This window comes from Pipistrellus kuhlii, unplaced genomic scaffold (assembly GCF_014108245.1).
Source record: "Pipistrellus kuhlii isolate mPipKuh1 unplaced genomic scaffold, mPipKuh1.p scaffold_m20_p_3, whole genome shotgun sequence".
NCBI classification, from domain to species: Eukaryota; Metazoa; Chordata; class Mammalia; order Chiroptera; family Vespertilionidae; genus Pipistrellus; species Pipistrellus kuhlii.
In genome coordinates, this window is record NW_023425529.1 from 24,111,580 (window position 1) to 24,138,664 (window position 27,085).

Here is a 27,085-nt window from a genome sequence, read left to right on the forward strand (position 1 = left end):
TTTTTTTTTTTTTACATTACATTTTCTTAAATGATACATTTTTTGGGGGGGAGTGGAATAAGATAAAAGGCAATGCAGGTCTAGTTTAAAATATAGCTTTAGATAGACTAGAAGTAACTAAGTTTAAAAAAGTCTTTCCAGATATTTGATATCCATAATAAAAATCCTTCCCTCCCCACCTCCAAATTTAGGATGAGTGTGCCTTTGTGGAAGTCTTCTGACTATTGTCTTTCAAGAGGGAAGGCACTCCGCATAGCATATCAGTAATTTTTCTCAGTATCTATATTGCTTCCAATCTAGATGCTAGATGTTTTATCTAACCAGAATAAATGGGTAGTCCAGAACTTCAAGAAAAATAGTCCTGCCGAAACCAATTTGGCTCAGTGGATAGAGCGTCGGTCTGCAGACTCAAGGGTCCCAGGTTCGATTCCGGTCAAGGGCATGTACATTGGTGGTGGGCACATATCCAGTGGGATGTGTGCAGGAGGCAGCTGGTCGATGTGTGTCTCTCATCGATGTTTCTAGCTCTCTATCCCTCTCCTTTCCTCTCTGTGAAAAATCAATAAAATATAAAAAATAAAAATAAAGGAAAATAGTCCCATTTCACTTTTGCCTCATTGATCATATTCCAAGCTACCTATCAACAGCTGTGTATTATGGATTATTGTCTGCACGTCACTGAAACTGGCAGCAGTGCCACGCTTAGGACTCAATAGCATTTTTACGTAGTGAAGTGTGGCCAGTTCCTGACAGGCTCCCAGCATGGCTTGATCTTGGCCGTTTCATGCAGGTTCAGACGCTCAGTTTGGCCTTGTCAGAGCCTGGAAGTGATCCGTCTCAGGGCAGCTGATGCTCATCAGAAAGACCTAGAGATAGCAGCTGGGATGCTGAGCAGTAAAACTGTCCGGTGGTCCAGACACACACACAGTTCAGCGGCACATCCTTCTGGTGAAAGATGGACATGGGATGCCAGACTCTAATCCAAAATGGCTTGATGGGATGGGGTGATAATGGTAATAAATGTGGCAGCCACTGATGTACCCCTCTGGCCCTCACATCCTTCAGTTATCCCCATTTACCAAAAAGGAGATGGAGGCACAGCAGTTTTCTGCACCTTGCCCAAAGACAGAAACAGCTAGAAGGAGATAGAGCTGGAAGCTGAATATGCGTAGTCTGGCTCCAAGGGCAATTAACCGAAACTCGGATGCTCTTGAACACGAACAGAGTTGGTTAGTCATGTGGTTCAGATCTCTGATAGCACCAGACTGTAATTTCCTGGTGTCATCATTTCCACAAACCAGACTCATGTTTGTCTCATGATGAATTAGCCCTCCTGGCTGGAAACTATGCTGTTTATTTCAAATGGCTAGATGCTGCAGTTCTTCAAATGCGGCTTTTGTGGTTTCACTGCGAAAGGGCAATCTTATTTTGCTTTATTTCCAGATTTCTAATGGTGGGTACACTCACCACTTTTTACTTTCTGTGTGTTTTGTTTCATACAGGGGATCTGTACTAGCTTGTCCTTAGTGACCCTGGTAGGGGCTTTTGTTTTTGTTTTGTTTTATTTATTTATTTATTTATTTATTGTAAAAGGTAATTTTACATCTTTCCTAGATTGAATCGCAGAAATAATATGTCCATTGTTTCATCTGACTCACTATGATTTTCTTCTCTGATTTCAGAGTGGACAAGATCACATCTGAAAACGTACCAGCGAAAGAAATCAATAACTTTCCCAACCATCGAATGCTGATTAAACCGGAGGTCCAGAATAACCAGAAAAACAAGGAAATCAGCAAAAGTGAAGAAAAGAAGGCGTTAGAAGCTGAAAAATATGGATTTCAGAAGGATGGTCAAGATAGACCACTAACAAAAATCAATAGTGTCAAGTTGAATTCTCTGCCATCTGAATATGATGGGTCAACAGGCCCGGCTCAGACCGGACACTACAGGCCAGTCAATATGAATAGTTCAGAGAACAAAACAGTCAATGTTAGCCTGGCGGATCTCAGAGGGGGCAGTCACCCAAACTCGGGGCCCTTCCACCCGGAGGCTGACCGCATCATACAAAGAACCAACTCAATGCAGCAGCTGGAGCAGTGGATTAAAATCCAGAAGGGGAGGGGTCAGGAAGAAGAAGCCAGGGGGTGAGTGTCTTGTTGTTGCGTGTTATGAGCCTACGTTTCTTTCATGCTGTATTGGGGGAGATTGGCTTCTGAGATGCCAGTTAAAGGTGTTACTTGTGATTTAGGTGTTATAGTTTTGTTACTATATCTTTTTTTTTTTTTTTTAATAATCAAATGGGTGTGTTTTTCTCTGTCTCCTATTGTTGTCACCCAACTTTACTAGTAATGACCAGGAGTTATTCTCCCGTGGCCCAGGAGAAGGCTTAGGTTGTGAGTAGAGATCATGTTTGTTTGGGATAACCCTCTCTTCCCCCATCTCCCTCCTCTGACTGACTTCTGTTGGTAACGTTTGCAGAGATCTCCTGTGGCAAGTAACGGAAATAATGGCTTATGCTCTCTAGTTCTCTATCTCCTTCCCTGACTTTTTTTTTTTTTTTTAATATATTTTATTGATTTTTTTTATTTTTTATTTTTTTACAGAGAGGAAGGGAGAGAGATAAAAGAGTTAGAAACATCAATGAGAGAGAAACATCGATCAGCTGCCTCCTGCACACCCCCTACTGGGGATGTGCCCTCAACCAAGGTACATGCCCTTGACCGGAATCAAACCTGGGACCTTTCAGTCCGCAGGCTGTTGCTCTATCCACTGAGCTAAACCAGTTTCAGCTTCCCTGACTTTCTTAACTCACAATACACATGACTAAGTATTATATTTATTCATCTAAGCATTTATCGTTCATGCACACACATGTTCTTTCATACGTTTATTGATCAGTACTATGTGCTAATCATGGGACCAGAAGATAAAACAATGAAAAGGTACAGTCCAGATTTCTCCCAGAGGTTCTTACCTAGGAGGGGAGAAAGCTAAATAAACGAGTGCAGTATCTAGTGACAGATATTATGGAGGAAGAACAGGATGCTATAAGAACGTGCTTCAGAGACTGCCAGTGCAGTCTAGAGGTTCCCACAAAAATCTTTCTGGAGGAGCAGGATAGAGTCGACATACAAATATGTGCTCCTGTTGGTTTAGATATGCAGAAATACAGATTAGATAGAGAGCAGGAAAAGGAATCCAAAGACATTCAGTATAGCTTAAGTACACAACTGCTACAATGCTGGATGAGAAACGAGGCTGGAGAGATAAGCAGGAATATATGTATTCAGATTTGTGTTCTGGAAAGACCATCCTGGCTACAGAATCTGGAGAATAAATTGGAGGAAGTCCAAAAGCTCTTGGGGTAACTGAAATGAGGAAGGGGCAGGGGGGAGTGGAATGTGACGTGTTCAAGATACATTTGACTTGTCTAGTGGAGTGCTCGAATGTGCTTGATTGCAAACTGGTCTCGCTCAAGTCCGGTGTGAGTGACTGAGCAAATCAAGAAAGAATCCCTGCTCTGGGGCCTGGTCATCAGAGTTGCCTGGTGCCTTTTACTGTGCGGGAAAGATTTGGGAAGAGAGGAGGTCATGAATGATGGTGCAGGGTAAGTTAAAGGGTGAAGGGGAAGGAGTAAGGGACTGTCTGCAAAGGAGTCAAAAATGAAGGCCAGAGGAAATGGAGGAAAAGCAGGTACCTGTGGGAAGAGAAAAAGTGCTCTGTCGTTCATCAGGAATTTAATGATGCACAATTCACGAAGTTCTCTAAGGTATCGGCATATGTACATAAAAATTAACTTCAGAGTTATTGTAACTTACCTCTCAGTAACAGAAAACCAGAAAACAAAGGCATTGATTGATGTTTTTGATTAAGTGAAGATTAACTTATCTTAATAGTAAAACTCCTAAGATATAGGAAGGTGCCTCCAGTTTGCTCAACATCCGCAGTTGTTTGTCTTCTGTCCAGCAGCACAGCTCACACGCCTGGGTGCGCTGGCTCCATCTTTGGTTCGCTCCCCCAAGGTGCAGACACATTCTCCGGGGATATGTGGTTCACTTCTGTATTCTTCCTCCCTACCCTCAGGGGGGCTCCCTTTTCTAACGTCCCCAGGGGAGAATTGCCAGAATATTTGCTATTTCCCAAAAGTAAAATTTGATTAGACCGAAGAGGAGCCAGAGGTGGTTCTGGGAAGAAAAGAAAGAAAGGATGTTTGGAAATACGTATTGAGGTAGTAATCATTTTCAGGCAACAACACTAAAAACGCCAGCCAGAAGAATTGCAGAATGTGCACCCAGCAAGTCAAATCTCACTTCTTTGTGCAATCACTTTTCTACACGTAAAATCATACTTTCTTACGGTTGAAAGTTAAAAAAATAATAATAATAATAAAAAAAAGTTCAACAGATAGCTGGGAGTTGGTTTTAAAATGGTGGAGCATGGCAGTTGGTTCCCAGGCACTGTTAGGCCCCTTGATGGGTATAATTCACATCCATACAAACTTTCTGCGGCTTTTTCCTTCCGAAGGCAGCTTCTGCAGGCTGCTGGCCCGAGGTTACTTTGAGCTAAGGTTTTTCTGCCTTGCTCTTCCAGCCTTGGCTTCACTGGCTCGCGTCCACTATGGACCACTGAGATATATCATCTCCATTATTATGTAAACCTCTTACTGGGAGAAAAAAAAAAATAGTTGCGATGTTTTGTAATGAAATAACTTAATTTTTATTGGTGGGTAGAAGCCTAATGGCATTCCACAGTAATCGTTTATTTCGTAAAACTTTTAAGAAAGGCTTGCTTTTCTTCTTCACGTTCTGAGTAGGCCCCGGCGTCTGTGAGCAGAGCCTCCAGCCTTTGTGAGTGGGGGGCACTGCCGAGGGGCACCAGGCCTCGGGCCATTGTTCTGCTTGGCGGGATCCTGGGGCCTGGTCTTTCAGGCTCTTGACAGGCAGCCGCTGGTGAATGGAGCACTAAACCTGACGGAGGAGCCCCGGGGTTCCTTCTTTTAAGCTTTCACTTAAAAGTAAATCACATTTTTCCTTCATCGGAATTTATTTGAGGAAGACAGAAGGAAACTGTCATGTTTTTTTTTGTTTGTTTGTTTGTTTGTTTTTTTTGAAAAACGGGTCTCAAAATGCTGGCCAGGCTATGGGATAAAAAATAAACTTACTTGGTCAATAACCTAATTTTATTAAAAAAAAAAAAAAATCCCCAAAAGTGGTCCCAGAGCTGGCAGAGGAGGCTTTAAAACTTTGTGGTCATTCATTAGTCCAGCTGAGTAGGAAAGCAGCCTGTGTTGGTAACCATGTGATGGGCTTACAGATCAAGTTCCGTACACACCGCTATCGCAGGGTGCAGCTCACGTGTGAGGAGCGCGTCAGAGCACGGCCGGGTGTCTGCTGTGGTTACATTTTCCGAACTGGAAGCTACACGTTAGTTCACAGGCAGTTTTGAGTGTGTTTTGGATGGGCAATGGATGCCCCTTCTTTATATGATTGTAAATGACCTTTTCACATACATATGGTATTTCCAAACTCGATATAAAGTTAGTACCATTTATATTTTCAGTGTCTGCTTCTGTGATGTAGTTTAGTGCCCCATCTAGAGCCTTTTGCATGTCAAGGCCACTCGAGTATCTCTTGAGTATGTGGAAGAGCAAGTAAACGAAGGCATGCCGGGTAAATTACTTTGGTACTAGAGCAGAATGCCTCAAATAGCATCAGATTCCCTGACTGGCAAGCATCTTCTAAGTAAGAAAGCCAGATCCCTCACATTTTCAGTTGACCAGATTTTGTTCCCAGTTTTATGTCAGAAATGTTGGGTTTTAAGTATTTTGTCTTTAGGTTTTTAGCTTCAGCGTTAAGTGATTTTTATTTTTCAAATTAAGAAAAGTAACCAGGGGAAATTATTTCTTTAAAACACAAGGGTACTGACGTGCCTTTTCCATGATCATGCCTTCTGTAGGAAAGGGTACAATAGAGGAGCCACATAGACCTGCAATTAATTATTCAGTTCCTGTCTTCATGTTTTTTGGGCACAACTCAAAGACCTCGGTATTCCATCCATATACAGAAATCCTACTTAACTGTCTAGTGATATGTATGAGAATGAGATTCTGGGAGTTTGTTTCATATACAAAAACAAATAAGATGTGAGACAAATACGAAATTAGATATTGAATATTCTTTGTTATAAAAGAAGTATAAATAGCCTTTCTTCTTTAAACCACATTGTGCAGAACTGATGGTCTTTTATGTAAGTGCCATAGATGCTGTTTATGTAATGTACTAAATCCATCAAATTAAATTTCATGAAAAGATTAAAATGTGTTCGTTCATTAATAATGTATGCCTTGTATAATAATCACTAAGTTGATCTTTAAAAAAAAAAAAAAAGTCCTCAGATGTATTGTACTTACCAGAAGAGGAAAAAAAAAATGCAGAATCTGGAAAGCAACTCTCCCCTTCATTTTTTATCTTTCAATTCTTTCGTTTTAGAGTAACTTCGTACCAAACGTTACCGAGGAATATGCCCAGCCACCGAGCCCAGGTCGTGGCCCGCTTCCCTGAAGGGTATAGAACGCTCCCGCGCAACAGCAAGACCAGGCCCGAGAGCCTCTGCAGCGTCACCCCGTCCCCGCAGGACAAGACGGTGGGGCCCGGCGCCGAGGAGAAGCGGAGGTCCATGAGGGACGACACCATGTGGCAGCTGTACGAGTGGCAGCAGCGCCAGTTCCACAACAAGCAGAGCACCCTCCCCCGGCACGGGACCCTGCCCAGCCCCAAGACCATGGTGAACATCTCGGACCAGACCATGCGCTCGATCCCCACGTCACCGTCCCACGGGTCAATAGCCGCTTACCAGGGGTACTCTCCCCAGCGGACCTACAGGTCAGAGGTGACCTCCCCGATTCAGAGAGGAGACGTGACGATAGACCGCAGGCACAGGGCCCACCACCCGAAGGTAAAGTGTCTGCTGATCTTGTGTCAGCCGCTGCTCTATGCGTGCTGTGGTGTGTGGGTTTTTTTTTTTCTAGTACACTCACTAGTCTCTCGTTTATTTATTCATTTACTTATTTTTATATTTTTTTTTTGGTGTGCGTTTATTTTTATTTTTGAAGTAATTTTAAACTCACAGGACAGCTGCAATGAATGTGCAGACAGAAATATAGGGAGAAACAGGCAAGGTAGCTCCTTTTTTGTTGTTGTTGTTTTTAAAATTAAGGAAGAATATTCTGCAGTGTCAAAACCTCATGTCAAACCTCTCAGGAGTACAGGAACAGTTCTGGAGCGAATGCATTATGCATTCTTCTGCTTGGTGGCGTCTCTCATCCGCTTCCCACGTACGTTCAGACCACATGCATTTCTATTGGCTCTTCACTCACATGCAGATTCTACACCTGCCAACCTTGTCTCCTGACCACCAGCTGAGTACATGGCATATTGCAATATCTCCTTACATACTAATTTAATATGAGAATAATGACGCTTACTAGTGTAGACTTCTAAAGAATTGCGATTAAGAGATCATGTTTTAATTCGTATCTTAAGTCAGTTAAAGCATTGCTTAGCAGATTATTAGAAGTGACTTTGGGATGTTTTTATCGATCAGCTAGCTTCTCGTAATGCTAAAGAGTTGTTTCGATCAGACAGCCTGTTCTCTGATGGCTGTTATTTTCTTTTTAATTATAAAGAATTTCTTGCTTTATACCACTTTAAGATACACTTGTTCTTATCCTTGTGATGGACTGAATCTTTCCGATACAGCATTGTCTAAAGCCTTTGCTTGCTTTTTCCATACATAAGAGTTAGCTAGAAGTTGACAAGTCATCCAGAAGTTTCTGATTGGTGGAAGTGAGCCTTGCCCAGGAAAGGGTCACTTTGAACTTCACTGTCACTAAGTTGTAGTGTCTGTCACTTTGTACATCCAAAGGCAAATCGTATGTGATAAAGATAGTAACCACGTTCTAGAGAAATCTGATCGAATACAACTTATTAATGTGTGCTTGAAAAGTGTTCTCATATTTATTAGAATTTTTTGTATTCCCAGCCAAAATTTATCACGTTTGTTTGTTTTTGTTTTTTAATCTTCACCCAAGGCTATTTTTCCATTGGTTTTTTAGAGAGATTGTAAGATAGAGGGAAAGACAGAGAGAGACATCGATTGGTTGCCTCCTTAGAAGGGGCCTACAACTGAGGTACATGCCCTTGACCGGAATCAAACCCAGAACCCACAGGCGTATGCTCTATCCACCGAACCAAACCAGATAGGCCTATCATCTGTTTTAACAATAAATAGCAAATGAATATGTGCTCTTTATTCCGTTCCCAGTTAATTCCTCCTCCCCAGTAAACTTCCCCAACATTGCCAGTTCTCCCCACCCGACAACAGTCTGGTCTTTGATGTGATCAGTGGTTCTCGAAGTATGGCCCATAGACCACTGGGAGGGAGGTGGGGGTTTCCCTGAGGATCCCCATGATTCTCTCAGTAAGTAAGTTCAAAACTATTTTTATTATAATAAGGCATTTTCCATTGTGCTACCATTTTCAAAGAGTGCCAGAGCAGTGGTGGGTAGAAGTACTGATTGATACCTTAGTCTAAATTGAGGGGCTCCAAACTCTGCTAGAGGTCCTTGTATGCTTCGCGGCCTTATACTTGCGATAAAAATAATAAAGGAGCAGTTTCTCTTAAGATTCCCTTTGAGCCCTGGCTGATGTGGCCCAGTTGGTTGAGTGTTGGTTCCATGTTCCAAAAGGTTGCAAGTTAGATTCCCAATCGGGGCATGTGTCCAGGTTTGGGCCATGTACCTCAGTAGGGGGCATGCAGTAGGCATCTGATTGATGTTTTTCTCTGTCTCTCTACCTCTCCCTTTCTCTCTCTCTCATTTCAAAAAAAGAATCCCTTGTTAAAACAGTAAAGGACAGTTTTATCATTTCAATATTCTGTGTGATGAAATAGGAAATATACTTCCAGCATTTCTATTGCATACCAGAGTACTAATGGTTGTCTCCCAGAAAAAACACTTGCATGATTGTTTGAGTTGCAAGCTGAACTAGCTGCTTTTTTTTTTTTCCATGAAACACCATTTTTACTTGAAAGAATGAATGACAAAGTATAGTTTTAATATTGAAACGAATGACAGACTTAGTATTTGACAGACCCTCAAAGTGAAATGTTAGCCCGTCACTTCATGGAAAGCAGCTGACAGTATCTGTCACTGGTGACAACGTTTGAGCTTGCAAGCAAAAATTAGAATTTTGGAAATCTCGTATCTGCTTCTGTGAGCTTGCTAGTTTTCCCGTGCTTTAAGATCAGTGGTGGTACTAACAAATGGGAATTACTAGTGCTGTATGCTGAGATCAAGTTTATCAATCTGCATAACTCACCAAATCAATATTTTCCACGTGACTAATGTTTGATCCTACAAATTCATGAATGGATAGGAGAGTCATTTAAGCTGCAAATAAACTAATGGATGTTACTGAAACAGTGCGAAAGCTTATTGATACAGTTTTAGATACCACTTTGCAACTAATCTTTAAGAAAATATCACTTCTCACCAAAACAGGTTTGGCTCAATGGATAGAGCGTTGGCCTGGGGACTGAAAGGTCCCGGGTTCGATTCCGGTCAAGGGCATGTACCTTGGTTGCGGGCACATCCCCAGTAGGGGGTGTGCAAGAGGCAGCTGATCAAAGACTCTCTCTCATTGATGTTTCTAACTCTTATCTCTCTACTCTCTCTCATTGATGTTTCTAATTCTTATCTCTCTCCCTTCCTCTCTGTACAAAAATCAATAAAATATATTTTTTTTTAAAAAGAAAATATCACTTCTCAAAATTTAGTGTAATTTCAGAGATACTTAAAATTATCCAAAAGAGCTATTTTAAAAATATATATTTTATTGATTTCTTTACAAAGAGGAGGGGAGAGAGAGAGAGAGCTAGAAACATCAATGAGAGAGAAACATCGACCAGCTGCCTCTTGCACACCCCCTACTGGGGATGTGCCCAAAACCAACGTACATGCCCCTCACTGGAATCGAACCTGGGACCTTTCAGTCCTCAGACTGACGCTCTACTACTGAGCCAAACCAGTTTCGGCCAAAAAAGCTATTGAAGTTCTCCTTCCTTTTCAATATCTATGTACTATATATTGTAGGTGGGATTTTCTTTGTGTACTTCCACTAAAAAGATTATCACAATAGATTGAATACAGCAGCAAATATGAAAATCTAGCCAGACATTAGGGAGATTTTCAGAACTGTAAAACAGTATCCCCCTTGTCAGTAAATTTTCTTTTTAAGGATATAAAGGGCTCCTGAGATCAATAAGTTGAAGAACCACTGAGCGATAGAGAATTACCCTGTCGGCATCTATATTTTAGTCAAGAAATTTTAGTATCTATTTTGGGGGGGGGGTTGTTGTTGTTTTGGGTTTTTTTTGTTTTGTTTGTTTTTAATTAATTTATTTATTTTTCTTTATTTTATTTGTTTTTCTATCACCATTTACCCCCTGTCCACAAACCTCCAATATCCTTTTCCACCTCCACCAGTATCTATCTTCTCTCATAAGCACTACAGCAATTTTTAAATGGTGTTCTACACTGTAAATTTAAGATTTCTCATCTCTCACATTGACCACAGAAATATGTATGTTGTGCCTTTGTTTTCCTAGCATGTCTATGTGCCTGACAGGAGGTCAATGCCAGCTGGCCTGACTCTACAGTCTGTCAGTCCCCAGAGCCTGCAAGGCAAAACAGTGAGTATGATATCTCTGTTTACCATATCGTGTTTTATGTATGTGCTGACATGATAGCACATATCTGACATAGCTTGTAAGTTTGAATTTTCAAACCGGTGCCTCCCAAAGAAAAGCCCTGCATGTTTTTGTGGAAGACAATGCTCATCAGAAGAATTTGGAGTCGTGTAGCCATTTCAGAGTCCGGCTGGACAGCTCTCCCTACAATGTCTGACTGCCTCCATCTAAGATCATATTTTGACTTTTTATTGTAGAACCTGAGTGGGTTTCTCTACCGCGTTGGGTGTTGATCCCCTCATCCTTAAGACGGAAGTTGGAATAGGTCATTAGTGGAACCAATTCAGCAAGCAGCCATGTGTAGTCAAAACTACAAGCCTCATAAGAAGTTTCTCCTGTGGATTTTTAGATAGATTAACTACTTTGGAGCAGAATAAAAACTAATTTGCATATTTATGAAGAGAAAGAGAGACTATAAAAATACTTAATCATTATCATTTTATTATCAGTGTTATGTTCAAGGTGAGAAGGAGCTATATTATCAGGACACTATTATTCAAGTTAAAGAGAAAAGATGACTTTTCATCATTTTATTTAATGGCATTCTTTTATCAGGAGAACTATGCTTTAGTGTCTCTCAGTAGGTAGTTTCGCTTTCTGTGGAGATGTGATTTGAAGACCTATATGCTGTAGTTGTTCCTTATTTAAAATTCTCTTCCTGCAGTAATCAGAACAAATTCATCGTAGATGGATTTTACAAACATTCTTTTATCTTTTACACACTTAGATATAAGGAAGATTCCCTGGCTTTAAATTACTTGCGATTTATTCATTCAAGGTTAAAATATTGCTTGACTAAAATTAAAAACTTTTAGATGTTGGAATTTTAAAATATTAAATTGTAAATCTAACGAACAGACATTAGACATGAGGTAATGCTAAATGTCATATTATAAAATATTCTCTTCTGCCTTGCTCCCTCTAGTGGGTATTTAGGATAAAAATTATTTAGCATCTACTTTTGAGGGAGTCAGATGTGCCTCTTTTTTATTTTGATTCAAAATTCAAATATCTTGTAAACTTAATTGGAATATTTCATCCTTCTGTGGGAATATCTCTTTATCTTTTTAACTCCATAAACAACATACCAGAGTTTGAAGATTTATCTTGGTATGTCTGCCAAATAGCACTCTGGTATTTGTTTCTCTTACTCCACCCTACCCTCTCCCTGGTCAGGCCCCAGGGGCTTGGTCATAAGACAGAGACTACCCACAGTCATGAGGTCACAAGCTGCGGTTAGCATCAGTTTAAAAGCAACTATTCTTTTTGTTACGAAATTTCTTCTTCAAGTCATACACACATTCTTAGACTATTACTGTAAAAGACTTTTGTCTCATCTCTAAACTCAGTTTTTATCTAAAGAAGCCAGTAGCAACAGGTTTATTTACTTTTGACGTTTTTCTCACCTCAAGGCCCAAGTTTCTAATGTCATTTTAAATAATAATTTAAGATTATTTCTGTCCCTAAAAATAAAATGGTATGGGGGTAAAAAAAGAGCAACAGCAAATGAACAACAGAAGGAAGCTGGTATAAAGCTGTGCTGTGGGCAAAACCAATCCGCTCTCAGGGAAGCTTTTGGCCTGGAAGTTTGAAAGCACCCTGTAGCCCTGAGGTGAGGAGGGCCTCCCTCTGGCCTGGCTGCAGTTTTTAATCGGAGCAAAGCTCAAGAGAAACGCCCACTGCTGTTTTATGGCTCATAACACTGCCAGCGTTCATACTTTACTGTATTTCTAACAAAGAAAAACTTACCAGATTGGCCTGGTGGGGAATCTTATCTACCTTCGATTTTTCTCCCTCTTGGGGGTGATAGGAACCAGTTGGAAACCACAGTGATTCTCTGCTTTCCCCAGAAGGTAGAAGGAGGTTGCTGAACTGATGAAAACTTTCTATGAATATTCAAATTTTTTTTTTTTCTTAAAAAGTCAAAACTGTTTTTTTATGCTATGAAGGTACTACCAGTGGCATTTAAAAACATAACTGGAAAGCAATGAACAGATCCCAGGTACTAAGTTTAATGATGGAAAGGTATCATCCAAGTGTTACGTGAATTTTAATTCTTTCTATTTACCTTCTATTTTGTAAAATAGAGCGTTGGACATGCCAGTATTATTCTGTTGGTGTAAAAGTCTTAGGTGTCATTTTAAAACATCTTATTGAACTAGTTTTAATAATCTTTTGATACCTCTAATATGCAATTTTTGTCATGCTTTTTAGCAGTATGCTTTTTTTTATGCTTAACATTTAAATTTCTCTCATGACTTCTGAGAAAATTGCCTTAATATACTGCCTTTTTGTCCTTCTTTTAAAGTAACACTGTTCCTTCTATTTCTCTAGATGTCTATGCATTTATGTAGGACCTATCATCATAGTGCTTAGGCGCTATGTTTGATGTCAGCCATGAGAGGAAACTTGCCAAGAAATCTTGGTTTAATGTCTTGTCCCTTAAGACAACCATTAATCTGTTTTCCACTGTTTGGATTCTTAAATTGTACTCCTTCAGCCAGAGGAGCTTACGCTGCTGCTCATAAAGCTGAGACGGCAGCAAGCGGAACTGAGTAGTATCCGGGAGCACACGTTAGCACAGCTCATGCAGCTAAAGCTCGAGGCCCACAGCCCGAAGGTCAGCTATGAACAGCGTTGTCTGTGTCGTCTGCCATTGTCACCTATTAATCAGTCTGATCGGGGTCATTGGTGGTGAGCATGAGCCCATACCGTCATCGCAAGGACAGCAATGTTAGGATCGCCTATTGACCCTTTGAGAACTCATGTGTTTGCATATCCTCTTAAAATACCGGGAGGATGCATTGCTCCTTAGCCTTCCATCCACCCTCTTCCCTGCCAACTTTTGGTTGTGAGCAGTGACATTCAAACAGACTTCAAAATAGTGTTGTCACCTAACCAAATCCTGTAACTTCCGCCTCTGGTAAGACGGATATTGAAAAGTCCTATAATTTCCCATCAAGCAATAAGTTGAAAATTGATTATAGTTCTAATACTACTATATTGATTATAGTTCTAATACTACTTATTAAATATCAGAGATTACTTTTAAGATATTTCTTTTGTTCTTAATTAAAAAAGAATGGACACATGCAAACATTTCTCAAAGGGTTTAATAGCCTCTAATTATATGAGAAAGATCCAAAGAAGCATTACTATGCTGCAGAAAAGAATTAACCTGGAAAGCTTCTACCATTGCGTCTGCTGAAGCCATGTGAAGGATTTTTCTGCTTAACATTTCGGCTTGTATGCATGTCTACTTAATTTCGTAGAAAACTAAGTATAATCTTATAATAATTTCATATGTCATCTGTATAGGGGAGCATGTGTATCAAAGTTACCGTGATATTGTGATATTATAGGTTGTGGTAAACTACCTGCTTTTTCTTATTTCAAAATTGACCTTTTCATGAATTCTGCCCCTTCTTTCTCTACTCCTTTGTTTCTTGATTGATGCCTACTAGAATGAAATTCTTTCGCATCATCTTCAAAGGAACACCATATATTTGGATCATCAGGTGGGATTTGTGGAACTTTCTTAACATATAATGCCTAAGAGAACTCTAAATGTAGTGCGATTTTTCAGGCCAATTAGATATCTCTGTCGTTTTGAGTTAAGAGCATGACTTTTACAAGTGCCGGGATGAGACATCCGTAGCTGGGTAAATTCAGGAATACCATAACAACAGGTAGAAAGGCAGTTGTAGAGGAAAGGAGCAGGGACGCAGATGCTGGGTCACCTGAAAGTGAGATCCTGGATTCTCTAGACTTCTTTATCATCCCAAGAAACCTCCTCCTCATCAAAGCTTATCTCAGTGTGGCCTTGACCATAAAGAGAGGGGCCTCGCGCTGGGCCTGCTCTGGTGGGAGGGGAGGAGGGCAGGTGCAATGCAATCTGTTCCCCCAGGGGGAGCTTACGGACAGGTGAAGTGGGGCCTGAAGATAATTTTTGAATGTGCGTCCTACTCCCTTATTTGTCATCTCCTCCCAGGGCTGGGTCTTTGCTAAGCCACAGAGTCCGTTTCACTCCGTGGTGGCAATGAGTGGGACTGGTTAAGGTGAAGATTCAAAAGTGAGAGGGGCAGGCAGCTCGCGAGCCAGGACTGGCACTTCCACGTTCCAGTTTTTATGAAATTCTCTATTAATATTTGATTTTGATTGGATGAGAATTTAATGTTCTTAAACAGCATCTCTTCAGTAAATCCATTTTGAGCTTGTTTTTAAAATATTCATGCTTGAATATTTTACCATGAAAGAAGTTACTGTGGAAAAGATGATGTTTATCTTTGCCTGTTTGAAACAAAATAATGTAATGCTTTTTAAGTTATTTTTCTAATTTAAAGGGGGATTTTACATTAGGATAACCCTTTAAAAAGGTGTTTGTTAAGTCATTCTTCCTTTAATTAAAAAAAATACATATATTGGTAAACGTAAAATTTATTTTTCCGCAAAACGTTTTCTTCCTGATTTTGCCAATGAGAATGCTTTAGAAATCAGCATTCGTGAGTCCAAATTCAGATTTTCCCTCCAGGACTGGTGCTACTGAAATTTCACCAGTGTATGTGGTATACTTTGAAAGCACCCTAAAAGAAAAGTCTCCCCTCAAAATTCCACACTGCCAAAACACTACTACAATACATGGGAAATAATGGTCTTAAAACTCCTTTGTCTAAAAAAGGTAGAGATAGCGCAGAAAAACAGTGGAATGTTACAAAAATTAGGCTTAAAATACAATGATATAAATTTGAATTGAAGTTATCGCAATTCCCTAGAAGTAAACCTAGTGGTTTGCTGTAATTTATTATTCACCCCAATAATCAAAACTGGAATTGCAGAGGCATAGAACTCGAGAAAATCTTAGGGAAGGACAGATCAATATATCGAAAATTCGACTCTTTGCTGAGATGCTCCTCCTCAGCTCTCGTTCCCCGGACGAAGGAACCTTCCCTTTACCTGGGTGACCCAGACCACAGTGGCGGTTTCCTCTCTGAGCATGCTCTGCTGAGCCTTCCCATGGCACCCGGCTAGTGGTCCTACAGGAGGCTTCTACAATGTCAACTTTTTATTGAGCCTCTCTCGTCTCTCAACATGGCAGCAGAGGTTTTCCAGTAATCCACCTTTTTCTTGTATTAGATCCTAAAATAAAGTTGTATTATTCCAACCCTTAAGTAATACGATCATGTAAAGCATTACAGAACCTGTCCTGGCCAGTGTGTCCCAGTTGGTTCAGCATCTCCTCATGCACCAAAAAAGGTCCCTGGTTCAGTTCCCAGTCAGGATACATACCCTGGCTGCAGGTTCAATCCCTGGTCAGTCTCCCGTATACAGGAGACAACCGATGGATGTTTACTAGTATCTCTCCCTCCCAGTCTCTGAAATCAACAAAAAACATATTAAAAATAATTACAGAATTTGACTGCTTGAATTGTTTTGAATTGAGACTATGTCCGAAGGGAAAAAATATTGGGCCAATTTTAGAAAATCGAACAATTTATAAAAACACGATGGGAGCTTCGCTCAGAAACTCAGATACCGGTATTCTTAAATGCTTATGTCCTTACGGTTTCCTAAAGAAAATCCTTCTTTAAATCAAAACTTATTATGGTTTCAAATAACTGCTGCTTTCGCATCTTATTTTTTACTATCCTATATTTCATATCAGTAGTAAGCTTACTAAGTTTTATAAAAATAATTATTAATAATTTTGAAATTTAATAATAAATTTTAATTCAGCTCAAACATTTCCAGCTTTTAATCTTGTTACTGCCGGTAACCTACTTTAAATTACCAGGTCTGTTAATTTTATAGGCATTAGTGTTTGCCTGGGTCTATAAATTAATTCATCAGTTTTATATAAGTACAAATTGGGAAATAGATTTTAAAATCTTAAAGAGAAAGGAAAAGGCTCTGGTCCCATTTTATGCTATTTATCATACCAAATGAACATGTACTAATTGATACACATTTTCAACCCTTGTTCTGCTTGCTCTAATAAATCATCAGAATAGCCTAAGGCCAACAAAATGCACCTTCCTCCTGCCCCTTGTCACACTCCACCATCATCAAAGAAGAATTTTAATTGATTTAAGTTCTTTCAATTCCTGTCATTATTCACGAAAATAAAACCAAGGGGTGGTCTCTGAGTTGCTTCACAAGTAAATTCATTTCTTATATTTCTGGAATACTTGCAATAATAATTAAAAATACCTATTGGAATTCTGAGGACTAACATATTACACAGTCAATCCAAAAATCTTGACTTCTGATATCTGTAAGTTGAGCAATATAATTTGGTTTCTAATTATCGTTATGAGGACAAGTTATGTACAAAAGTGCTTTTATTTTTTATTTTTTTAATATATTTTATTGATTTTACACAGAGAGGAATTGAGAGGGACAGAGAGTTAGAAACATCAATGAGAGAGAACCATCGACCAGCTGCCTCTTGCACACCCCCCACTGGGGATGTGCCCGCAACCAAGGTACATGGCCTTGACCGGAATCGAACCCAGGACCTCTCAGTCCCCAGGCCGATGCTCTATCCACTGAGCCAAACCGGTCCCGGCCAGAAGTGCTTTTAAAAATAACAAAAGCTTTGGTAGAATTTCTCCCTGCGTTTTTTGTTGTTGTTGTTTTCATTTTGAAGTATACTATTCTAGTTTGTTTTTACAGCTCAGTAGACTATTCAGAGTCTACATTTATTAAGACTAGTGTAGGTTGCCTAACCAGTTTGGCTCAGTGAATTGAGCGTCAGCCTGTGGACTGAAAGGTCTCATGTTCAATTCCGGTCAAAGGCATGTACCTTGGTTGTAGGCACATAACCAGGAAGAGATGTGCAGAAGGCAACTGATCGCATGTTTCTCTCCCATCGATGTTTCTCTCTCCTTCCCTTCCTCTCTGTAAAAAAAAAATCAACAAAATATATTTTTAAAAAAGACTAATGTAGGTTTATTTGTTATTTTTGTGAATTTCCAGAAAATATAGTTCCATAGTATTACCTGGGAATATACAATAATGCTAACTGTGTACTTTATATACCTCATCCAGGTCCTATTTCTTAAATGAATAAGTACATAATATATCAGTAGCTTACTTTTCTTCTCATTCAGCTTACTTATCACCGAATAGGAGGCGAACTTTTGGTTACAATTTAAATGAAACTTGCAAGCGTCATCCTAAAATATACCTATAAAACTGATTTCACATTTATTAGTTTTTCCTCATTTATTTCTCTTTCTAGCAGAATACAGAAAGGGTGGCAGGCGCTATCAGTAAAATTTTGCAGTGGGTCTGTACTTCCCAGGAAGTGGGAAATAAGTTCAAGGTTATCCGCCCTTATAATGGAGTAGCCTCTGGAAGAGAATGTCGTAGTGCCTTGAGAGTGAGGGAGAAGAGAATATCATGCTACACTTTCTTCTCAGAACAGGGCAGATTGAGCATGATTTTTGTGACTGTATGGCCCTGCTGAACGATCATTTGATGGTTAGGAGTTCCTGATGTTTCTGTGGAGTTAAACATAATTCATCTATAATAATAAAAGAGTAATATGCTAATTAGACCAGTCATCCTTCCAAATGAAGCCAGAACTAGAGGGAAGCCCGAGTCCCGGGTGCCAGAGGGAAGCCGGTGCTGGCGGCAGGGGGAAGGCAGGCCCACTCTTACACAGATTTTGTGCACCGGGCCTCTAGCTGAGGTAATGGTTTCCAGAGCACCTTATTGTAGTCAGCCATCTGGTGTTCAGCTGTAAGATATAGGAAGGGCATACTGGTTGTTCGGGTTCCTGTACCCGTACTGGGAGTTAAATTATTTTCTAATAGTAACCCTGTTGGTTAAATTCCCAGTCCAGGCCATAAAATGCTGTGTTTAGTATATACCTAACAACTCTACTTACTATGTGTGTCATGTACCCTAACTAGTGTCTAGTTCTTGGCTCCGGTAGAACTGGGTGGACTGAGCAAGGAAGTGAAGCTAGGGTTTTAGAATCTAGACCAGGAGCTGAAGAGGAGCTAAGCATGCTGCCCCCTTGTGGGTGAACTGAGTATATAGCAACCCACGCCTATACTTCAAAATGGGGGGTTGGGGGGGGGGAGATACTAGCAGAGCTTTTGTTATTTTTAAAAGCACTTCTCTACATAACTTGTCCTAATAATGATGATCATTAGAAACCAAGACAGGATGAAGACGTGGAGCAAAAGCTGGGACTTTCTTTCTTTTTTTAATATATTTTATTGATTTTTAACAGAGAGAAAGGGAGAGAGATAGAGAGCTAGAAACGTCGATGAGAGAGAAACGTCGACCAGCTGCCTCTTGCACACACCCTAACGGGGATGTGCCCACAACCAAAGTACATGCCCTTAACCGGAATCAAACCTGGGACCCTTCAGTCCACAGACCGACGCTCTACCACTGAGCCAAACCGGCTTCGGCAGGCTGGGACTTTCTGAGCAGTCATGAAGGGAGGATTAGTAGGAATGAGGAAATTAGAACACATCCGATCCCTTCATCAGCTTTCCTCTTATTTTAGCTCCTTCCATTTGTTTCTTTCTCCGGCACTTGCTTTCTTTTTCTGATTTCCCCTTATTAGTGATTGAAGAACAGTTATGGGGGAATTTAGGTGATGTTCCCTTTTCCTTCTTCCTGAAACCTTCCCATCAGTTTCCGCATTAGGCAGCGATAATGGGAAATGAGATGCTAAGAGATACACAGTGTGGGAGAGACAGGATCAAGAAACTTGGAGCAGTGTTTCACAAGACTTTTGTAAGCATGCTGCCCCCTTGTGGGTGAACTGAGTATATAGCAACCCACGCCTTTACTATTACATATATTACACCTCTTCAGCAGCCAGTCACTCTCTCTGAGAATGCCAGCTGCAGCTCATCGAGTTTGACTTCTGCAGTTTAACAAAGCTGAGCTTTACTTGCACTGGTCCCGCAGCAGGTATTTTTTTCATCTTTCAAATATAAGAATGTAGTGACATTGAGTGTACTGTCACAAACTGCCCTTAAAACTGTGACTTCACCCCTCTCCCTTTAAGACTCAGTATGGTTAATTGCATCAAAAACACCTGCATGAGAATGGGAACGAAAGGGACATGCCTCAGTTGGCCACACTTACGTTGGGGATTGCCCGTGCCCAATGTATTCAGAAGTTATTTTTTGCCAAGACCGCTTTGGCTCAGTGGATAGAGCGTCGGTCTGAGGACTGAAAGGTCCCAGGTTCAATTCCGGTCAAGGTCATGTACCTTGGTTGCGGGCACATCCCCGGTAGGGGGTGTGTAAGAGGCAGCTGATTGATGATTCTCTCTCATCGATGTTTCTGACTCTCTTCCTCTCTGTGAAAAATCAATAAAATATATATATATTTTTTTTTTAAGTTCTTTTTTGAGGAAAGAATATGCCTCTGCTATCATCATTTAATGAACTTCATTTGCCTCTATGCAGCTGGACTATCTCCCCCCAGCTAGAACGTACCTAAGTCATTTCTGAAGATAGCATCAACTGGTATATTCTCCTAGCCCTAAAAATAAAAGGCCACAGTAAGAGGAAACAAGCATTTCTTTGAGATGAAAAAGAATTGCAATCTGGGGGCATAGATTCAGGCAGACACCAAATCCTGTCTTGATTATGGGGTAAAGGCAAGCAGTTTTATGAGAAATGAAAGGAAATCATTACGTGAATAGAAGGAAGGAATTTCTGTTGGTGCTAATAAGTTATTCTTTAGCTATTCATAGTGGTGCAACTTCTAAAGAACGTACTGTACTGAATTTTCAGTCCTCTAGTCAGGGTGTCTGCCTGGCTGTTAGCTTTACACACAGTTGTTTGGGAGACAATGTTGGTTTGGCCCAGATCAAAGGTTATTTTGCCCAGTTCACACATTCCAAAGGCTCAAGGAGCAAGAGGTGTGCAAGGCCTTCCTCTGGAAGGACAGCTCCAACTCCACTGGGGATGACTCAGTTTGCATCTGTTTTCTCAATTCTCTCACACCACGTGGCTAAAGGACCTTATCCTTAAATTCTCCCGGAGGAGCTGGAGGTTTCCCATGACGACCCAGGTTGCCATCGTGGACAAAAAGAAGCATACAGCTTCAGCATTCCTATGGCGTTCCCTGTTACATGAACATGTTTAAGGTTCACAAGAGTCAGTAGCTAAATCCTTCTGTCTCGTTTTATCAGCACATTTTTTTAAAGTACTATCAAGTACTTGTGGGGAGGATAAAATCAGTTTTGCTTAATACTTCTAAAACATCTTGGAGAGTAAGCTAAAGTTTTGAATTTGCAAAAGTTTCATATTATTCAGATTTTGTTTTTGTTTTTAATACATTTTTATTTATTTCAGAGAGGAAGGGAGATGGAGAGAAAGATATCATTGATTGATTGCCTCCTGCACACCCCCAACTGGGGAACGAGCCCGCAACGCCAGGCATGTGCCTTCACCGAAATCTTCAGTCCACAGGCTGGCACTCTATCCACTAAACCAAAACAGCTCAGGCTCATATTATTCAGATCTTATGATACGATTTTCTAGTAAACATTAATACTTCATGAACTGTATACTAAAACTACTAGTGGCTTTTGAGAGAAATCTAACATTCTGTCATTGGTTGCTGAGGACATTCCTTATCAGTACGCTTTCTAAAAATCCTTTCAAGAAACTAGAGTGAGAAAACTCTATGGAAGGGAACTCCGGCCACTTTTAAACAAGCCATACCAAGGAAAATGCAGAAAAGGCACAGTTAGCTGGGTGTGTGTAATTGGTGCTGAAACCCTTCGAGGTAAAAATCCCAGAGAACTTTTTTGCATTTTGTTCTTTGTGTTCCTGAAAGACAGCTTCCCTTCGAGGGAAGAAATGCTAACAAGATGATTGAAAAGATCCTTGATGGCTTTCATTGTTCATGTCAACTCAGCAACTTCATTCTACCGAGAGCTATTAGACAAGATCCCATTTTCTCTAATATTTCAAGGGGTCCTGGAGCTTCTATTTTTAAGGATGATTGAGAGCTCCACGCAGTAATGTTTCTAGGCGATGTAGAAGAGGCATTTGGAAAAAGCAAACCAAGGAAACTAGAAAACGGGACATGTGTTCTTTAACGCTTGCTCACCCAAAGTAGTTAGATGGTACAGAATATCTGTATTTTCTTTTCTTTTTTTAATATATTTTATTGATTTTTTACAGAGAGGAAGGGAGAGAGATAGAGAGCTAGAAACGTCGATGAGAGAGAAACATCGACCAGCTGCCTCTTGCACACCCCCTACTGGGGTTGTGCCTGCAACCAACGTACATGCCCCTGACCGGAATCGAAGCTGGGACCTTTCAGTCCGCAGACCGACGCTCTACCACTGAGCCAAACCGGTTTCGGCAGAATATCTGTATTTTCTTATGCCTGGCTGTTAAGAACGATACTGTCTCTCTTTCCCTCGCATCCCATTCCTCCTCTTTTTTTTCTTTTCCTGCCACTTTCCTCTGATTATGTGCTCTTAAAAGTAGTGGGGAGAAGAAGGGGTGACACCCAGAAAATTCTGAGGCTGAACGTGACATCACAGCGGCAGAACTTTTAAGAAGACGGTGGGTAGAATAGAATTTGGAATGCGGAGTAACAGTGTATGTGTGTCAGTACTCTGACCTCTTGGCCTCGCCATTGCTTACACCGTATCACCATGGTTCCCTTGCTTCTAGCCAGTAATTCATCTCTCCCTTTCTCTTGGTGTTCTCTAAAGGCTCATCCACCCAGTCATTTTACCAATTGTCACCTTGTTGTTTTCCATTCTAGCCCCTGGGTGTCTCCCAAAAAGCAGAGCCTGTGATGTGGGCTTTTGCTTTTTTTTTTTTTTTTTTTTTTTTTTTTTTTTTTTGATTTTTTTACAGAGAGGAAGAGAGAGGGATAGAGAGTTAGAAACATCGATGAGAGAGAATCATTGACCAGCTGCCTCTTGCACACCTCCTACTGGGGATGTGCCCGCCAACCCAATGTACATGCCCTTGACCAGAATCGAACCCGGGACCTTTCAGTCCGCAGGCCGACACTCTATCCACTGAGCCAAACCGGTTTTGGCATGGGCTTATTTTTTAGAAAGTTTCCTTTGGGGAGTGGTACAACAGGAGTGAAGAGAGTAAGCAAGGAAGGAAGGGAGGTATTATCGACTGCAGTAGGCAGTTAGAGCTCCATCTGGCTGGTTCTTGTGGACAGATGCATAGTAGCACTGCAGAATCGCCCACCTGAGCAACCGAAGAGGGAAGCATTTGTGCCGGCTTTCACCCTTCACTGACCCAGGGTTCCCCCTAAAGACCAGCTTGCCAGCACATTGGCGTTACGCATGCATGAGCACCCGAGGGTCCCCGGGCGCAAAAGGTGCCTCAGACAAGCTCTCCCTCTCTGCAGTCTCAGTTCTATGTTTCTGGTTGCTCATGGAGATCTCCATTTGGCAGTTCTGCCCTCAGTGCACCCCCAACAATGAGTCACCACACACGGGCAGAGCAAAAACCACCTGCCACATGTCTTTTGTCTAAGTCGGGGAAATTTCACAAGCTTTCTGTTTCCCGCAAAATAAGGTTTCTTTTCGGTTTGTCATTCAGACCTTCATTCCACCACTACCACCCCCCAACCTGGGAAGCACCTTCTCCCCTGTAAGCCCTTCTCTCCAGCCCGCGGCTCTTTGTTCCTCAAGCATTTCCAAAGCACGCCCTTTCTCTGAACTGCGCACCTGTCCGGTATCTGTGCGCCCCGATAGCTTGACTGTCATTCTACAGTTGTCAAAGCACTTGTGTGTACAGTATCCCACTGGCTCCTCATCCGCAGCCTCGTGTGGCTTTTAACCCCGTTCGGTTTTAATGACCTTACTCCCAGTCAGTCTGTTCTAATAACTTGCCTAACATCACAGAGCGAGCGAGGAGGAATACTTTGTATTAGTGAATTTTACTTTTTTTTTTTTTTTTAAGTATTTATTTATTTGGTTTTTTGGTGTGTATTTTTTTTAATCCTCACCTGAGGATCAAATTCACCATTGATTTTTAAAGAGAGTGAGGGAGAGACAGAGAGAAACACTGATGTGAAAGAAACACATCGGTTGCCTCCTGCATGCACCCTGACCAGCCTGTAACCGAGGTACATGCCCTTGACCCATATCGAACCCGGTACCCTTTGGTCCACAGGCCGACACTCTGTCCACTGAGCCAAACTGGCGAGGGCATGAATTTTATTTTTATTTTTTTCCCCATCAGTTTTGTCTTTTTTAAAGTTAATGGAGTTGTTCTTTAACTTAGAGTAGTTCTGTTTCAGGCTGCTGATCTTTGTTACCTGAGGACTATCAGCTCCTCGTTAAAACAGAATTTCCCCACCCCTCCTAAAATGCGTTAACAGTTAAATTTTGTGTTTTTATTATATATATTTTTTAGAAAGTTATTAAGCAAAGATTTATGGAGCTTAGTGTAGGGCAGCATGCTAGTGCTTACAAAGTAAGAATTCATAAATGGTTTTTATAGCCCAAGAAGGAAATAAAGTTGAGCCTAAATGCCAAAAACACTTGTAGGGTTAACTTAAGGTCTGATTATGTCTTTAATTACATACATAAGCCGAAAAGTCTTTGAATTAATGGCAGGAATCTTGCTACTCAGTACCAATTGTAACTCAGTAAAGTACAATTGTATTAATAAAACCCAGATCCTGCTGAAACCGGTTTGGCTCAATGGATAGAGCGTCGGCTTGGGAACTGAGGGGTCCGGGTTCAATTCCGGTCAGGGGCATGTACCTTGGTTGCGGGCATATCCCCGGTGGGGGGTGTGCAGGAGGCAGCTGATTGATGGCTCTCTCTCATCGATGTTTCTAACTCTCTGTCTCTCTCCCTTACTCTCTGTACAAAATCAATAAAATATATTTTTTTAAAAAATAAAATAAAATAAAAAAAATAAAACCCAGATCCTTACATCTAGAAGATATTTCAGTTTTGATTTAAAGCTCAGATATATTTTAAAGTAGATAACCATGGCCAGAACAGATATCTTTTTTTGCTAACAGAGATATTTCCACTTTGTTATCTTCTGTCCCTTTAAAATTGTATTGTTAAAACACTTGCAAAGGCCCAGCCAGTGTGACTGAGTGATTGAGCATCGACCTATGAACCAGGAGGTCATGATTCAATTTATCCTAGGGGCACATGGCAGGGTTGTGGGCTAGGGGGACATGCAGGAGGCAGCCGATCAATGATTCTCTCTTATTGTTGACTAGAGGCCCTATGCACAAAATTCGTGCAAGGGGCTCAGCCCTCACAGCCCCAGCTCTATCCGGAAGGTCATTAGGCTGTTCTAATTAGCATATTACACTTTTTTTATAGATGTTTCTATCTCTCCCTTTTTCTCTGAAATCTATAAAATACATATATATATATATATATATATCTCACTGGAGATCAGTTATATGTTAATGATATATAAAGACATTAGCTTAAACCTTCAGCATTTTTCAAAATATAACACAGGTATATAACTCAAAATGGTAGCCTTTAAAATTATGTTCTGCTGGGTTCAGGGTAGTTCTCAGTAAGTGGGTTTTATCTATATTCTGAAGCCAGTTTGGAAATGTCTTTGTTTTTTGTGGTGTTTTTTTTAAGGGAATGTCAGATGTGTTTGACTCCTATGTTAGTTTCCCAACTTGTTCCTTTCTGGTTCTTTCGACTATATAGCAATTGTAATATTCTTCTCACGTGGTCCGTTTATTCTAATTGCTTTAAAATTTTCAAATAGGCCTCCGTACTTTTCCCCACCAGTCATAAAGAGACTTATTTACATTCTTCTATTGAAAAAGTCACTTCACATTTCCCTGCTTCCTGTTAAACAGTGAGTAGTCTCAATAGGTAGTCAGCCAGCCTTCAGTCTCAGGTTCTGGGACGCTCAGATGTGCCCAGTGAGAGTGGAAGGCATTTCCATTGTCATTGTCCAAATGGCCTGTGTTAAAGGCCCTTGCATTCCTCAGGGTCTCACCCTGGGCATGTCAAATTCTTTGGCTTTTTAGTTTTGCCTCACATCTGAAGAGCTGATTATCTACACAGGAGGACATTCTTAAGAAATGGATTCTTCAGTGATTAGGCTATCAGTGGTTTTTTTGCTATTCTTAAAACAGATTCCCAACAGAAAAATTCTTTTCCTAAGATGTCATTAGAACACAGGGAAAGGCCATTTTTCATTTAAATGGAAAAATCACAGAAATTGGCCTTCTCATTGGTTATCAAGGAAGGACAAAAGCTCGCTTTAAAAAAAAAAAAAAAAGATGAAGAAGAAGCTGTCAGCACAGATTCAGACTCAAGGAAACTCAGTTATAAGATAGAACTTGAATGGTTTTCATCTCCTGGGAATGAGATCCAGATCAAGGGGGAAGTTATACTTATTTTACTGGTCTGGAATTTCTAGACCTGCTGTCTAATATGTTAAACACTAGCCATTTGTGGCTATTTAAATTTACATTCAAATTAGTTAATGTTTTTGGAATAGTAGTAGTAAAAGTCATTTCCTCAGATGCTCTAGACACATTTTGAAGGCGAAAGAGCCGCATGTACTGATGTGGCTCTGTGTTGGACCACACCGATGCAGACATTTCTGTCATCACAGGACATTCTGTTGGACAATGCTATTTTTAGGTGATTTATTATATGAACTTTTAAACTAGTAATTAAGCTACTTCTTAACTACTTCTTATCCTTAAAGGAAGATTGGAGGATTAGTCTTTTCTAATGCTAAGTTATATGAATGAACATGTTGGCTCTGCTCACTGCTCTTCTCCTTCCTACCCTTCCCCCTAAAAATATTCAGGCACATTTATCTCATGGGTTACATTATCCTATTCCTTTTGCGTTTGTAGCTGCTCTAATTTCTGTAGCGATAAGAGACTTTGAAACCAATAGTTAGAAGTTGCTAGAATAATAGAACTGGCAAATAGAAACTGGATTCCTGACTAACATCCCAGGTCCCCTTTGATTCTGCTGAGTCCAGTAACACTATTAATAAGAAGGTTCGGTTTATTTTTTTAAAGGGCTTAAGTCTCTTGATGCTATATTTTATACAATGACAACAGAATATTTTACGCTAGAAGCAATACTTGTGTTCAGATAATTTGTTGGAAATTTTTCATCTTTTGATAGTTGTGCAGGGATCCTGACCACCATTTTGTACTGACCCGTTAAAACTTTGAAAAACTCCTTACCGGTGACAGTTGAATTAGACCTCAATTACTTGCCTTAATGCCAGGATGGGACCTTGGTTCTCAAGCCTGGTTACCTGTCAGGACCTCCAGG

General features: G+C 40.6%; 1 protein-coding gene across 25 annotated transcripts in view; it reads left to right on the plus strand.

The window, feature by feature from the left end:
* The window catches only part of PLEKHA5 (pleckstrin homology domain containing A5), a 203,807-nt gene that overhangs the window by 134,436 nt on the left and 42,286 nt on the right, over window positions 1-27,085 (plus strand). For 14 of the 25 annotated variants that reach the window (XM_036459073.2, XM_036459072.2, XM_036459053.2 and 11 more), the window contains 5 exons: window positions 1,683-2,147; window positions 6,492-6,957; window positions 10,669-10,752; window positions 13,310-13,429; window positions 14,274-14,327. In XM_036459073.2, the coding sequence (XP_036314966.1) occupies window positions 1,683-2,147; window positions 6,492-6,957; window positions 10,669-10,752; window positions 13,310-13,429; window positions 14,274-14,327 (1,189 nt within the window). Of the gene's footprint in view, window positions 1-1,682; window positions 2,148-6,491; window positions 6,958-10,668; window positions 10,753-13,309; window positions 13,430-14,273; window positions 14,328-27,085 lie in introns of those variants that run through there. The other 11 variants (XM_036459075.2, XM_036459058.2, XM_036459062.2 and 8 more) reach the window with 3 other exon arrangements.